This window comes from Pogoniulus pusillus, chromosome 40 (genome assembly GCF_015220805.1).
Source record: "Pogoniulus pusillus isolate bPogPus1 chromosome 40, bPogPus1.pri, whole genome shotgun sequence".
NCBI classification, from domain to species: Eukaryota; Metazoa; Chordata; class Aves; order Piciformes; family Lybiidae; genus Pogoniulus; species Pogoniulus pusillus.
Genome location: NC_087303.1, coordinates 3,135,470 through 3,150,576, shown reverse-complemented (window position 1 = coordinate 3,150,576; position 15,107 = coordinate 3,135,470). Strand labels below are relative to the sequence as shown.

Sequence of the window (15,107 nt, the reverse complement as noted above, 5' to 3'; positions counted from 1 at the left end):
GAGCCTGCTGAACTGCCAGGCAGCAAAATCAACCTCTGCTGAGCTGAGCTGAGCTGAGCTGAGCAGAGCAGAGCAGAGCAGCAGGATGCTGTTGTTGGTTCTTCCATAGTTTGGGGTTTATTTTAAGTTAGGCTTTCAATTTTTTTGTCTTCTGCTTCGAGCCCTTCTCCCTCTCCAGCAGCTGCCACCCAGCTGCATCTCCTGGCAGCAGCTGCCACCAGAATGGTTCATGCCACACCTTGTCCTTACTGGAAAAACGAATCTGCAGGGACAAACGCCAGCAGCTGCAGACAGGGAAATGTGTGAGGAGGAAGAAGGAATCTGTGGGAATGGAACTGGCACCGAGAGAAGCAGCAGGTGCTGAGCAGAGCTCAGCCAGGGCCACGAGGAGGAGCTCAAAACCTGCCCTACGCAATGGGCCAGGAGACAGCCCAGGGAGGGTGAGGCGCAGCAGAAAACCTTTAGAATGAGGCACAGGAACCAAGACCCCTGCGGATTTCCTCCAGGCCAGTGGAGTTTGGGTCAGCTCAATCTCCCCCAGCCCCCTGCTCAGAGCAAGAGTGGCAGGGGAGAGCTTGGTGAGGAGCTGAGCCTCAGCTGCTGGAGGGCAAACAGCTGCCCCAGCTGAGAGCCCAGTGCCCACCTGGCTTCCCACCTCTTCCCAAACCTTCTTCCTCTATCCCACCTCTTGCTCACGGCCTAGAACTCCTCTGACAGCCCAGGCAAACCCAGCAATCCCAGCTGTGGCCGTGGGAATGCTTCACAACTCACCACCCACTGGAAAGCTCTGCCCAAGCAGGCCTGGCCCCTTCCCTGCTGGGTGGGAGAAGCTTGGCAGGAGGCTGCTGAAGCTTTCAGCCTCTGCATGGCTGCCAGCTCAGTCTGCAGGGCTGGCAGCTTTGCATGCAGGTCAAGCGTCCAAGGGCCGTTACAACCCCCAAATATTTGCTGTTGATAAGCATGGAAATATCCTAACATGGAAACAGAACCCCTGGGATAGCAATGGCATTGCCACCCGTGCCAGGGGCACCTGCTGAGGCTCAGCCGTGGCTCCAGCCGGGAGAAAGGCAGCGACAGGTCTGAGGAGCCAACCCTCAGCCGTTTCGCCTGGAAATGGGCAGCCTAAGGGATGAACTGGACCCTCCCCTCCTTGGGCTGGGGTTTTGCTCAGGTGGCAGAGGCTGGATCGCTGCATCCCAGCCGCGGGTGGCTGAAGCTGCTGGGCATGGTGCTGACAGCTTGACAGGATGCGCTGGGTAGGGACGTTCAGAGGCTGCTGAAGGAGAGCGGCTCCTGAGGGAGCAGAACCTGCCCCAGCTCCCCCAGGCAGCCTGCACAGGACCAAACTCTTCCCCTTGGCAGGCGGCAGAGCAGAGCAGATCGACTCCACGGTTAGCGAAGCGTCTGAGGCAGAGCTGCTGCCGCTCCACACCTCCTGATTTCAGCCACACCTCAGCATTAGAATATGAAAAGGAAAAAAGAGAGGGGGAGAGGGAAAAAAAAAAAGGCAACAACCCAAACAACCCAAGGGAAGGATCCGGTGTGAGCCTGCAAACAACAACAGCTGTGCAGGCTCGGGGAGGCTGCAGAATTGACCAAGAGGAAGCACGTTTGGTGATGACACAATCTTGTTGCTGTAGTCATTCATCGAAGGGAAACTCCCACAGGAAAAGGCATAAAGCTGCCCGGGGAAGGCTAAGGAACTGCTCAGTGCTGCTCAAACACTGAGGCAGAGTCACAACAGAGCTAAACATGAGCACCAGCCAAGGCCCTTTGCAGTTCTTTCCTGGGTCCCTCAGGGGTAGCTCAGGGTGTGGGTTGGCCCCGCCAGGACCTTCCTACAGAGCCGCGGGTGCAGACGCTGGTGCCAGCAGCACCCATCCGTTCTCCTCTGCCAGACCCCTCTGGCTGCCTGCTGGAGGAGGGGCAGCCTGGGCAGGCTTCGGCGAGCAGCATGGGGAAAGCATCTTCCTGGGTGGGAATGAGAAGCAGACCATGCAGAACCTGAATGACCGTTTGGCTGCCTACCTGGACAAGGTCCGTGCCCTGGAAGCAGCCAACGCTCAGCTGGAGAGCTGCATCCTAGAGTGGCACAAGACAAAGTCCCACGGCAAGAGGCAGGACTTCAGCCAGTACGAGCAGCACGTCACTGACATGCAAAGACAGGTAAGGCAGAGCTGCGAGGGACTGGGTCACCACCTGCTCTCCTAGGCAATCCGGGTGGCTTTCCCTGAGGAAGTGACAGAAAACCCTTGGGAACGTTGGAAAGGCTGCGAGGGGCTGCAGGAGCTGGGCACAAACCCTTTGGGTGCTCCTGAGGAGTAGGACCGGAGGACAGGCTGGCAGGAGAGCCGGGGCGGGGGGTTCTGCAGAGCCCTGGCAGCACGCAGAGCCCTGGCAGCTCTGCAGGAGGCTGTGGGGGAGCAGCTCTGGCTGCTGGCAGAGCTTTGGTCTCTTTGGCCGCTGGTGGATCCGAGCGGATTCCAGAGGCAGGGAGCTGAGCAGCTGCCTCCTGGCAGGCAGGCTGGCTGCAGACACTGCTGCACCTCGCTGCTTTGATTCCTGTGCTGGCAGACAATGAAACTCCAGGAGTTTGGGATCCAATGAGCTTATGTAATCAGGTGGAAAAATACTTCATTGTAATTAAGAAAATGGCAGTGACAAATTCCTTGTGGATGTTTTCACTGTAATTAAAAGGAGAATTTCTGGTTCCTGCCAGTCGTTAATGCAAAGGTTCAGCAGCAGCTCTCAGCCTCCCAAACTCAGTGTCCTCACCTGCAGCACAGCTTCACCTGGGTCCTTGGGGAGCACAGCACTGGAGCCATCTCTCTGACCCAGCAGGGTCACTCACCTTGTGCAGCCCTCTGGGGCACAACCCAGAGCTGCTCCAGCTGGCACTGAGCTCTTCCCTCCACGTTTCAGAGCACAGGCAGAGCAAAAGTGGGGAGAGAAGAGAGGGCTGGGAACGGTGCTGGCCCCCAGCTCTACTGGCTGGGGCCAGGGACTGAGCCAAGCTCCCTGGCAAATGTGTTGCCTGCAGGCAGATGAGGCACTCTGACCACAGACAGTGTGAGAGAGGCAGAATTGTCACCACCTGCCTCTGTTTTAAGGCCAAAGAAAGCTCAACCCTCTCCAGACCCCTGGCTTGAGCCCTTCTTTTGAAGGGCCAGGGAGAAAACCTTGTCCCTCGGGAACAGGACTCTGCTCCCTGGATTTGGGACTCAAACCAGCAAGGCTTAGACAGGCTCTGAGACTGAGGGTGTAAAGTTGATGGGGGTAGAGTCCTCCCTTGGCTCTGCTGGCAGCCAAACCACTCAGTTTTGACACCCAGCACCGAAGCAGCTCTCCCTGGCACAGGCACCCCCAAAGCAGCTCTCCCTGGCACAGGCACCCCCGAAGCAGCTCTCCCTGGGCATCTGCAGCTGGCTGAGCCTAGTCCCAATGTGGGGCTCATACTGGGAGGTAAAACCATTCAGGGATGATTTACAGGAGCCCCAAAGTTCTGCTTTCTCTATAAATGATTGCAATTAGCACCCTGAGTGGCAGTCAAGTGAGGCAAAATGCAGCATCTAATTATTAACCATAATTAATTTAATTAACCATGAATTTAAAACTGAAAGTAATTTAGCACCTAAAATGTCATTTAGAGACAATTTAGGGTGCTGTGGGCAACAACCCAGGCAGGCCACGCTGTGCTGCCTGCCTGAACTGGGAGACAGGCAACCCTTTAGGTCCTACAGCTTGGACCACACTTGTCTGAAGCCTGGATGCAGGTGCCAGGGGGAGCAGACTGGGTGAAGGTGCCAGATGGAGTGACCTGGGAGAAGGTGCCAGGGGGAGCAGCCTGGGTGAAGGTGCCAGATGGAGTGACCTGGGAGAAGGTGCCAGGGGGAGCAGCCTGGGAGAAAGTGCCAGGAGGAGCAGCCTGGGAGAGAGGGTGCCAGGGGGAGCAAGAAGCTGCCTCGCTCCAGCCTGGCTCCCCAGACATAAGCAAGCTGGCACCAGTGGGTGAGGGCAGTGCCTTGTTCAAATCCTCTGCACTGCTAAGTGAGCAAAGTGACTGAGAGAGCACCCAAGGGTGCTGCTGGGCAGAGGACATGGACATGCTGAGGACAAAGCAGTGCAGGGAAGTCAGGCTTGAGAAGGACTTTGAGGGCATTTCTCATGTCACACTGTGAGGGTTCTTCACTGCCTGACTGAGGACTGGTTCTAGTGTTGTGCCCACTGGTGCTGGCTGAAGGGCTCACCTTGGCAAGGCACACCAAGTGCCCAGCAGCAGGAGCCCACAGCAGCTGGCAGAACACTAAGAGAGGCTCAGGTGGCAAAGCCTTTGTAGGAGCTTGCTGCCACGTGGCATGGCTAGGAGATGGCACAAAGCTGAGGAACCCAAACCTTGCTTCCTCATCACCTTGTTGCCTCCTGCAGGAGCATTTCCCACTCTCTAAGGATGGATTCAGGTCTTGCCTCTCCTCTGCCAAGAGCAGCAGCAGGTTCAGGGCACTGTTTCACTCCAGCTGGCCTTGGTCATGTCCCAGGGCAGCATCCCCAGGTGCTGCTAATTGCTCAAGAGGGCTCAGCCTGTACCAGCTTAGCTGCTGCCTTCCACAGGCACCTTCTGCCCTCCTCAAGAGAGAAACTTATGCCTCTCCAGGACACTTCTGTCATTTCCTTCTCTCTCTGTGACTCATTCAGGTGTAGGAAGTTTCCCTCCAAGGTGCTAAGAGCTCTGTAAGTGGTTGATGAGGATGTCTGCAGAGCCCAAATGCTCCTCTCTTTGCTGTCTGGGTGCTGAGCGGAGGCAGCTGCTGCCCTGCTCCTCTTCCCTCCTTGCTCAGCCAGGGCACCATGCCCCACAGGTCTGGGTTGCTGCCAGTTGTGCAGGAGGTCCTGCTGGACTTCTGTCACCTTGGAATGCAGCACTCAGCTTTTCATCTTCAGCTCCACAGTCCAAAGTTGGTTGATGTTGGTAGGCACTCAGGAGGCTGCCCAATGCATGCTGAGCACTCAGTGCCTGCTCCTCCTGCTCCCTTCTGAGCTGTTTGCAGCAGCCCCGAGCAAAACCATCCCTGGGTCACTGCCTGCTGCTGGGCAGTGCACTTGGAGGTGAATGAGGAGTGGACCATGACTATGGGATGTTGGTGCTGCTCTCCAGCAGCTGTCCTCCAGCAGGTCTAGGGAGGTTTTCTTCCCCTCCTCCCTCTCTGCTCTGCCCTGGTGAGGCCACACCTGGAGCAGTGTGTCCAGTTCTGGGCTCCCCAGTTCAAGAGAGAGCAGGATCTGCTGGAGAGAGTGCAGTGGAGGCTGTGAGGGTGAGGAAGGGACTGGAATATCTCTGCTGTGAAGAGAGGCTGAGAGCCCTGGGGCTGCTTAGGCTGAGAGGGGACCTGAGCAATGTCAGTAAACAGCTGAGGGTGGGTGTCAGGGTGAAGGTGCCAGGCTCTGCTTGGTGGTGCCCAGTGTCAGGACGAGGCACAGCAGGTACAAGCTGGACCCCAGGAGGTTCCACCTCAACAGGAGGAGGAAAAATCTTTGGTGTGAGGGTGCTGGGAACCTGGAGCAGGCTGCCCTGAGAGATTATGGAGTCTCCTTCTCTACAGAGCTTCCAGCCCACCCTGGCTGTGTTCCTGTGTGCCCTGCTCTGGCTGATCTCTGAAGCTCCCTTCCAACCCCTAGCACTGTGTGACTCTCAGGCTGATGAGCTCCAGAGTGAAGCACACAGTGGCCCTGAGGGGTCCTGCTCAGGGCTCCCTTTGCACCTCAGCAGTGACCCTGCCAGGGGTTCATGCACCCAGTTAATTGTTGGCATCTGATTAACTCCAGCGTTTTAATTGTGCTCAGCTAATGGCTCTGCCCTGAAGGCTGCTTTCTGGTGATGCTGAACAGAATCAAACCCAGCTCACAGAAAGCAAGAGCAGGGCAGAGACTGCTGGTCTGTAACTCACCAGGGAGGCTGGGGGCAGGTTGTTCATGTCCTCTACCTAGCCTAGGAGAAGGTAACTCCTTCTTCATCTGCAGGAAGGTGAGACAGAGAGGAGAGAGACCCTGGACGAGTGCTGCAGGGACATCTGAGACCCTCTTATTCTGTAAAATGGGGATTCTGCTCTTTAGGTGCTTCTGCCCAGGGCAGGACAGGTTGTTCACCAGCCCCTAAGGCAGCTCTGAGTCTCCAGAGGACTTCTGTCTTTTGCAGATTGAGGACAGCAAAATCACCAACGCCAGCATCCTGCTGCAGATCGACAACGCCAGCATGGCCTCGGAAGACTTCAGGCTCAAGTATGCTCCTCTCTGGTTATCCTGAGGAGAGGATTAGGGAGAGACTGCTGCTGGAGGGAGGCCAGAGGATGAGCCACGGGCTGGAGCAGCTCTGCTGTGAGCACAGGCTGAGGGAGCTACAGAGGAGAAAGCTCCAGGGACACATCAGAGCTGCTGCCAGTGCCTGAAGGGATCCTGCAGGGATCCTGCAGAGAGACTTCTGCTGAGGGGGTCTGGAACCAGCCCAAGAGGGAATGGTTTGGAGCTGAGGCAGAGCAGGGTGAGAGTGGAGCTGAGGAAGGAGTTGAGTGTGAGGGTGGTGAGAGCCTGTCACAGGCTGCCCAGGGAGGCTGTGGCTGCCTCCTGCTTGGGGGTGTTCAGGGCCAGGCTGGATGAGGCCTGGAGCAGCTGAGTCTAGTCCCTGGGCATGGCAGGAGGTTGAAGCAGCTGAGCTCTGAGCTCCTTTCCACTCTGAGCCATTCCAAGTTCTGTGTCTTGTCCCAGTTTGAACCTGCCCTTGCTGAGGCTTGCTGCTGACCCTGGGCAGGTGAGACCAAGGTAGCAGAAATAACCCAGAAAGGATGAAAAGGATGTGAAAGCCACAAGCCATTGGTGAACAACCCTGAGTCACTCTGTTGATGATACTGGAGCTGAGGTCCTGCAGAGCAGGTTTTACAGCAGACACTTGATGCTTGTGACAAAAGGCACTCAAACTGTCACCGGGGAGTACAAATTAACTCCTCTCTGCCCCAGCTTCCCCAGGCCAGCCCCAATCCGTTTCCTGTGCTCAGCACCCCCCTGCCCAGCTCAGCAGGAAATTCCTGTCCCAGCTACCTTCTGCTCTGCAGCCTCCCAGGTTTTGCTGCAGCCCATGGCTGGTGCTGCCTTGGCTGCCCAGAGCACACTGGGGGCATGGCTGGAAGATGATCCTGAGACCAGCACGAAGCCAAAGTGTTCAGGGAGAGAGCTGGCAGGCAGCTCAGAGAGGGCTGCAGAGCTCTGCAGGTGGCTGCTGGGGGCTGTGGAGGTTTGTCCTTCATGGTCCCCTTCTGGTGGCACTGCTCCAAAGAAGGCAGCTGAGCAGGGAGCCCTTCCCCAGCTGCCTGCCCTCCTGCAGTGTGCCAGAGAAAGCAGCCCTGGAGCTGCTCTGGGGCTGGCATCACAGAACAGCTCTGAGGCATCATCAGGGCCCACCAGCAATGAGGCACAGGGAGAGAGGCTGAGGAGCAAAGGAGCTTCCTGTGCCCAAGGGACGACACAGCAGAGCCCTTCTGAGCGAGGCTGACAGCGTGGGAAGGTGCAGGAGGTTAGAGAGGGCCACCAGGAACTGGGCCACTGCTGTGCTCTGAAGGGCTGCCAGGTGAGCAGGAGGCACTGACTGCTGCTGCTGCCCTCACCCCTGACAGCCACAGCCTCGGGGCTGCAAGCAGGCCAAGGACAGCAGGAGCAGAGCAGCAGGTGTGAGGAGGAAAGGAAAACCCTGTGGAACTCCTCCTCTTCTGAGCAGTGTCCAGGGGTACCCAAGGAACATCTCTGAGCAGCAGGGTTTGTTTCCCGAGCTGCTTACCCTCTCCAGCTCCCTACTCAGAGCACTCACAGAATGGTCTGGGTTGGAAGGGACCTCCAAAGGGCATCCAACCCCCCCTGCCCTCAGCAGGGACATCCTCCACTGGAACAGGTTGCCCAGAGCCCTGTTGAGCCTCACCTGGAATAGCTCCAGGGATATTCCTCAACCACCTTAGACTTAGCTTTGCCACTCTGACATGACCTGCAGAGGCCAGAACCACCCTGCTCCCCCCTCCCCTTGCACCCTGCTCCCCCCTCCCCTTGCACCCTGCTCCCCCCTCCCCTTGCACCCTGCTCCCCCTGTCACTCTTCTCCCCCTGGTACCCTGCTCCCTCTAAACCTGCACCCTGCTACCCTCCCCCTGGTACCTTGTTCCCCCCAAACCTGCACTCTGTTGTCCCCAAACCTGCACCCTGCTCCCTTCCCTCTGGTACCCTGCTCCCCCCCAAACTCGCACCCTACTCCCCTCCCCATGGCACCCTGCTCCACCTGGCACCCTGCTGCCCCAAAACCTGCACCCTGCTCCCTCCAAACCTGCACCCTACTCCCTCAGGAACCCTGCTGCCCCAAAACCTGCACCCTGCCCCCCTCTCTCTGGCACCCTGCTCTCCCAAAACCTCTACCCTGCTACCCCAGGCACCCCGATCCCCCCAAAACCTGCACCCTGCTCCCCTGCCTCTGGCACCCAGCTGCCCCTGGCAGCCTGCCCTGTGTCCCCAGGTACGAGGCAGAGCGAGCTCGCAGGCAGGGGGTGCAGCTGGACGTGGAGAACCTGCGCAAGGAGCTGGATGGGCTGACCATAGTGACCACAGACCTGGAGATGGAGATCGAGGGCCTGAGAGAAGAGCACATCCTGAGGAGGAAAGACCACGAGGAGGTAGGAGAAGTTCCCCTGGGTAAAATCCTCCCACCCAAAAGCCTTTCCCACTGTGTCCCCAGCTGCAGGTCAGACCCAGCGTGGCCTGGGTGGTGCAGGAGCTCAGCATGGCTGCAGCAGAGCCACAGATGGGGGACAAAGCCTGGGCAATGACATTGGGATTTGGGGAAGGAGCACAAATTGCTGCATTTGCTCCCTCCCTTCCCTGGTTGCCAACCTGTGTGCCAGAGCCAGCTAAGGACTTGTCTGCTCTTAGGCTCTCAGAAACTCTCTGGGGTGAGCTCAGAGGCTGCAAGGCAGAGGGAAACGTTTGAGGCTTTTACACCTCACAGACCTTTCCCTCCTGGACCTGTCCCTCCACAGAAGCATGGAGTGGTTGAGGTTCAAAGGACCTCTGGAGCTCACCTTGCTCACTGCCCACAGCTCAAGCAGGTCCTCTAGAGCAGGCTGACCTGAGCTGACCACACCTTGAGCTCCTGAAGGATCACAGTGGAAAGGACTGGCTGGGGAGGCCAAGGGAGCTGACTTCTGCTTGCCCCTTGCCCTGTCCTTGGCCATCCCTGAGCAGAGCCTGGTTCCAGCCCTGCACAGCCCTGGGGCAGCCCTCAGGCTCCTCCACTCCAAGCAGCCCCAGCTCCTCTGCCTGGCCTCACAGGAGATGTTCCACTGCCTGCAGCAGCTCTGTGGCTCTGGGCTGGATTCTCCTGAGGTCTTTCTTGAGCTGAGGGGCCCAGAACTGGATGCAATGTTCCATTTGGGCTGGATTTCGAGCTCAGACATTAAAAAAACTTGGGAACAGAGAAACTTAGAAGTGGAAGAGTATTGGAGTCTCTGAGTGGAGAGTGGAGGAGGTGCTTGGGAATCTGCTTTAAGGTGAATCTCACAGAGCAGGGTTCTAGGTTGGACTTGGTGATCCTGAGGGGCTTTGTTCCTGTGGCTCCAAGGATAGGCCATAAAATGGCAACAATGGCTAAGCTGATATCATTTCATTGGAGCATCAGGAGCTTGGTGCCTGGGAGCACAGCCTGGATCTGCTGCTTCTGCTGCTCTCTTCCCCCGGGCACTGCTTTTGCTGCCACTTGCTGCTTCACCCTCCCCTTGCCCCCACCCCCACCTGCTCCAAGGTGGTTGTATTCTGCAGCAGTTTGTTCCATAGATACCCTTAGTTTGCTCTCTCTCTCTCTCTGCTGTTATCTTTAGTTTCAACTGCACAAACCCAAAACTACCACACCACAATTTCGTTTTTCCTGACTTCCCAAACTCTGAGCTGCAGTCAACTGGCTGGGGCAGGGATCCACTCTGCCCCATCGCAGGCTGTGCCCAGGGCAGAGCAGGGAGGGGGAGGAGAGCAGAGCCCTCGGCGTGTCCAGCTGATCTGCATGCTGGAGGCTGTGATGTCATTCCCTGCCTGGCCTCTGCCAGGCTGCTCCTGCCGCTGGTACCCAGCGCCCGGCACTGCGCTAGAGCGAAAGGAATGCAGCCAGGCCGGCCCGACCCGTCCCTAATGATGTTGTTTACACACTAATTATAGGCTTTAATCCAATTACTGCTCTAACAATTACACAGAGCTTTTTACGTTGCTCTCCTGTAAACTTCGTTATGGTCCCATTAATACTAACAGGCAGGCTCGGAGAGTTGGAACTGCTGTGAGGCTTCCAGCAGAGCTTTGGGCTTCTGATGGTGAAAGCAACACGAAGTGGCAGAGCTGCTCCTGGAGCTCAGCTCCTCCAGAGGCACTTGGGGATGAGGTTTCCTGCCCTGATCTTCTGGGGTCTCCAGCACACAGGCAGGCAAAGGCACAGCTCTCGGGCACAGGCAGCTGCCAGCTGGTGCTAACTGAACACAAATCCAACACCACCAGCCTGCCCCAGTGGACAGATGTCTGGGGGCTGAGGGAGGATGGAGCTGAATGAGGCTGAGGGATCTGGGGTTGTGCAGCCTGCAGAAGAGGAGGCTCAGGGCAGAGCTCGTTGCTGCCTGCAGCTACCCGAAGAGAGGCTGTAGCCAGGTGGGGTTGGGCTCTTCTCCCAGGCAGCCAGCAACAGAACAAGGGGACACAGTCTCAAGTTGTGCCAGGTGAAGTTCAGGCTGGATGTGAGGAGGAAGTTGTTGGCAGAGAGAGTGATTGGCATTGGAATGGGCTGCCCAGGGAGGTGGTGGAGTTGCCACTCCTGGAGGTGTTGAAGCAAAGTCTGTCTGGGGCACTTAGTGCCATGGTCTGGTTGATTGGCATGGGCTGGGTGCTAGGTTGGGCTGGCTGAGCTCAGAGCTCTCTCCCAGCCTGGCTGATTCTATGACTCTATGATAAGGTGAGAGAGGAATGAAAGCTTCCCACCCTCATAACCAAGTTCCCTCCTTTCCTCTGCTAATCCCTGAGCAGGACATGGAAGCAAATCGCTCACCACAGGACCTCAGAGTGGATGTCAGGGTGAAAGCTGCACCCCCTGAGGACCTGGCCAAGATTCTGGCTGCAATAAGGGAAGATTACGAAGCCATCATCGAGCAGAATCGGCAGAGCCTGGACAGCTGGTACAGAGAGCAGGTAACAGCTGCCTGCTGCCCATGCCCGGGGGCACTGCTGCAGGTGGCTGACCTGACTCAGCTCCTCTCACCTTTGCTCTGCAGAGCTCAGCCACGACCCTGGCAGCAAGCCCTAACCCAGAGCAGATGCAGCACAATGAGCAGGAGATCAAGGAGCTGAAGCGCACCTGGCAGGCGCTGGACATCGAGCTGCAGGCACAGCTCAGCAAGGTACCTGCTGCAGACAGCCCCTGCCTGGCCTCTGGCACCTCCTGAGTGCTCAGAAACCATCCTGGGCCAGTCCCTCATTAAATCCAGAGCCTGGCCTGACCTTATTATCATTATTAAGTACCAGCAAAACTGGAATTGAGACTGTGCCTCACTGAGCAGAGCAGAGACAGCAACCACCAGAGAGAAGGGCAAAAATGACCCAAAATTAGAGCAAAGCGTGGGAGAAGCAAGAGAAAGGAGAGCTGCAAGCATGTCCAGGCAGACAGGGACACATCCAGATCCCTCCCATGGCCAGTAGGACAAGGGAGGTTCTGCCCCTGTGCTCAGCACTGCTCAGGCCACCCCTGGAGTGCTGTGTCCAGTTCTGGGCTCCTCCATTCAAGAGAGATGTTGAGGTGCTGGAAGGTGTTGAGAGAAGGGCAGCAAGGCTGGAGAGGGGCCTGGAGCACAGCCCTGTGAGGAGAGGCTGAGGGAGCTGGGGGGGTGCAGCCTACAGCAGAGGAGGCTCAGGGCAGAGCTGATTGCTGCCTGCAGCTGCCTGCAGGGAGGCTGTAGCCAGGTGGGGTTGGGCTCTGCTGCCAGGCCCCCAGGGACAGAATAAGCCTCAAGTTGTGTCAGGAGAGGGTCAAGCTGGATGTTAGGAGGAAGTTGTTGTCAGAGAGAGTGATTGGCATTGGAATGGGCTGCCCAGGGAGGTGGTGGAGTGCCTATCTCTGAAGGTGCTCAGGAAAATCCTGGCTGGGGCACTTAGTGCCATGCTCTGGTTGACTGGCTTAGGGCTGGGTGCTAGGTTGGACAGGATGAGCTTGGAGCTCTCTTTCAGCCTGGTTCTATGATCCTATGGGCAGTCCTCTCCTGATGCCTGCCACAGACGAGCTGTGGTGAGGACTCTCCAGTAGCTCTGCTGCAGCAGCTCCACAGCTACTACCTGGAGAGCTGCAGCAGCTGTGGGCAGCCAGTGCAGAGCTGACCAAAGAGCCTGGAGCTGAGGAGCAGAGCTCCTGAGCAGGAGGAGCAGAGCAGGGAGGAAGGACTCAGGGACTGTCTCTCGCTGTGCCAAACATCACTTCAGGACACAGTCATGCCAATGCATGAGGGTGCAGCAGGGTTGCCCAGGGAGCTGCTTGAGGCCCTCACATTCAAGGTGAGGCTCAGCAGGGCTCTGGGCAGCCTGCTCCAGTGGACGATGTCCCTGCTGGCTGCAGGGGGGGTTGGACTGGATGCCCTTCAGGGGCCCCTTCATGCCCAGGTCTGTGCATTCAAACCACCTCAGCCTTCACGCCAAAAGCTGCCAGCTGCAGAGTGAAGCTGCTGCTGCCTCTGCACTGCCCCACGCAGGGCAGTGCCAACCCTGCCCTGTCTGCCCTGGCAGAAGCAGATGCTGGAGGACAGCTTGGCCGCCACACGCAGCTCCTACGCCGCTGCGCTGCAGGACATGCAGCGAATCATCTCCAGGTGTGAGGAGGAGCTGGGGCAGCTCCGCCACGACATCAAGCAGCAGAACAACCAGTACAAGGTCCTGCTGGGCATCAAAATCAGGCTGGAGAAGGAGATTTCCACCTACCGCCTGCTGCTGGAGGGGAAGGCTGATGGGTAAGGCTGGGGCAGGGCAGAGGGGAGCAGAGCTCTGCTCTTGGGTTGGTTTGGTTGTTTGTTTGTTGATGCTCGAAGCTTCTGAGCTCCCAACTACACCAAAGGCTGCTGCTTGAGTGGGCTGGGGCAGAGCAAAGAGCCTGAGCCACTTAGCAGAGCAAGCAGCTCGGGTCTGTGCAGCTGAGATTTGCCTCCCTTGATAGTTCTGCTCGTTCAAAATCGCTCTGCCCTCCCACTGCAGGCCTGGCACAGCACAGCAGAAGGGTCAGTGCCAGGCAGATTTGGTCATCTTCTGTCCTGAGGGAGCTGGGGGAGGTTCAGCCTGCAGAGGAGAAGGCTCTAGGGACACCTCAGAGCTGCTGTCAGTGCCTGAAGGGATCCTGTAGGGAGGCTGCAGAGAGACTTCTGCTGAGGGGGTCTGGAGCCAGCCCAAGGGGGAATGGTTTGGAGCTGAGGCAGAGCAGGGTTCGAGTGGAGCTGAGGAAGAAGCTGTTGAGTGTGAGGGTGGTGAGAGCCTGGCACAGGCTGCCCAGGGAGGCTGTGGCTGCCTCCTGTCCTGGGGGTGCTCAAGGCCAGGCTGGAGCAGCTGAGTCTAGCTGAGAGGTGTCCCTGAGGCCAGCCCAGTCACTGCTCTTTGTTGTCTGTTTTGTTATCTTTGCAGGATAGCAAGAAAATCTGAATCAAAAGCTAAAGGTAAAAGTCCCTCATTCGATGCTCTACAGCAGCTCTTAATTGCTGTCATCTCCCCTCAGGTGTTCCTCAGAGCCTTACAGGAGGAGCTCAGGAGGCTCTGCACGGGTTGGTTGGTCTCCTAGCAGGCAGCTCCCCAGAGCTGGGGCTGGGATCCAGGGGTGCCTGCAGGCTGAGCTCTGTCAGTCAGACCCTGGCCAGAGCCCAGATTCAACACCAAAGCTCCCATGGGATGTGGGGGGGTACAGAGAGAGGCTCCCTGTGGTGGCTGAAGCGGTGCTGGAGCTGGGAGCAAAGAGCAGGCTGCATGCCTGGGGACTCATCCTGGCAGGACCACGACCTGCAGGTGCAGCATAATCAGCTCTGGAGCTGCATCCCCTGGAGGGGGCTGCACTGCTCACCTGCTCTGGCCTGGCCAGCACTCAGTGGCCTTAGGGCAGGGGATGTCACCCAGGGGCTGGCTCAAAGAGAAGTCAGCTGAGGAGGAGGTGGTTGGTAAATCCCTGCAGACAAAGCTTGTCCTGCATCAGCCTGGCTCAGCTTTGCCTCCTGTCTAATTAACTTTGCCTTCTCTCCCAGGGCCTGCTGGGCTGCCCAACAGGAAGATCAAAGCCATTGTCCATGACAGTGTGGACGGGCAGGTGGTGGCCTCCACCATCAATGAGCTCCACCAGCAGGCTTGAGGCACAGACTGCTGCTGGCTACTGGGCTGTGCTGAGCTCCGAGACCCTCCTGTGCAACTCCCTGCTGTAAGACAGGATGCTGGAGTCAGCTCTCTCCTCAATGATTCACAGCCCAGCACTGAGAAGTGCCTGGCAGAGCTGGGTGCAGCTCGTACTGGTAGGTTCAAGGGCTGGTAGCCATCAGAGTGGCAGAGAGAAGCTGCTGGCTGAAGGTGGCTGGAGGAGCAGGGCAGACATGTCCTGTGCACACCCCCTGGGGCATGGATCTCTGCCTGTGGCTCGCTCACAGCTCTGCACATTAACTCTCATTTAAGGGGAATAACCTCTCAGCTTTTCTCCTGGCCTTGTGTATCCCATCACAGACCTCACTGCAGCCAATAAATCCTTTTCCATCACCTTTGCTGGTCCTTGGAAGTGTCCTGGGTTTGCTTTCTCTTCTATGTGCAGCAGGCCCTGGTGGAGGTCAGGGCTGCCACAGCCTCATTGCTTCAGGAGGTGTCAAACTGGAAGGACACCAAACAGCAGAGCAGAGGTGGCAGGAGTTAGAGGGCACATTGGCACAAGCAAATTGAGGCTCCCCTGAGTGACCTTTTCAGTGCCAGCTTCAAACAGCATCTTCTGCAGGGTGGCTGCTGAGTGCCCTGCGCTGCAGCGGTCACCCCAAGGAGGTCCCTTCCCTCTTCAGCTCTGCAGGA

The 15,107-nt window shown here is 57.7% G+C and overlaps 1 protein-coding gene across 1 annotated transcript; it reads left to right on the top strand.

The window, feature by feature from the left end:
* The first annotated feature begins 1,590 nt into the window (after positions 1–1,590).
* KRT23 (keratin 23) lies at positions 1,591–14,819 on the top strand. The gene is made up of 8 exons (XM_064174361.1): positions 1,591–2,166; positions 6,191–6,273; positions 8,539–8,695; positions 11,076–11,237; positions 11,321–11,446; positions 12,819–13,039; positions 13,701–13,732; positions 14,309–14,819. The coding sequence occupies exons 1-8, from the start codon at positions 1,753–1,755 to the stop codon at positions 14,410–14,412; spliced, it is 1,299 nt and encodes a 432-aa protein (XP_064030431.1). The 5' UTR covers positions 1,591–1,752; the 3' UTR covers positions 14,413–14,819.
* The last annotated feature ends 288 nt before the right edge of the window (positions 14,820–15,107 follow it).

Excerpts from the sequence above, each read along its gene's own strand:
- KRT23 (XM_064174361.1), top strand. The coding sequence starts at position 1,753 with ATGAGCACCAGCCAAGGCCCTTTGCAGTTCTTTCCTGGGTCCCTCAGG. Across the intron at positions 13,040-13,700 it reads CTGGAGGGGAAGGCTGATGG|GATAGCAAGAAAATCTGAAT; the intron begins GTAAGGCTGGGG and ends TTATCTTTGCAG. Across the intron at positions 13,733-14,308 it reads ATCTGAATCAAAAGCTAAAG|GGCCTGCTGGGCTGCCCAAC; the intron begins GTAAAAGTCCCT and ends CTTCTCTCCCAG.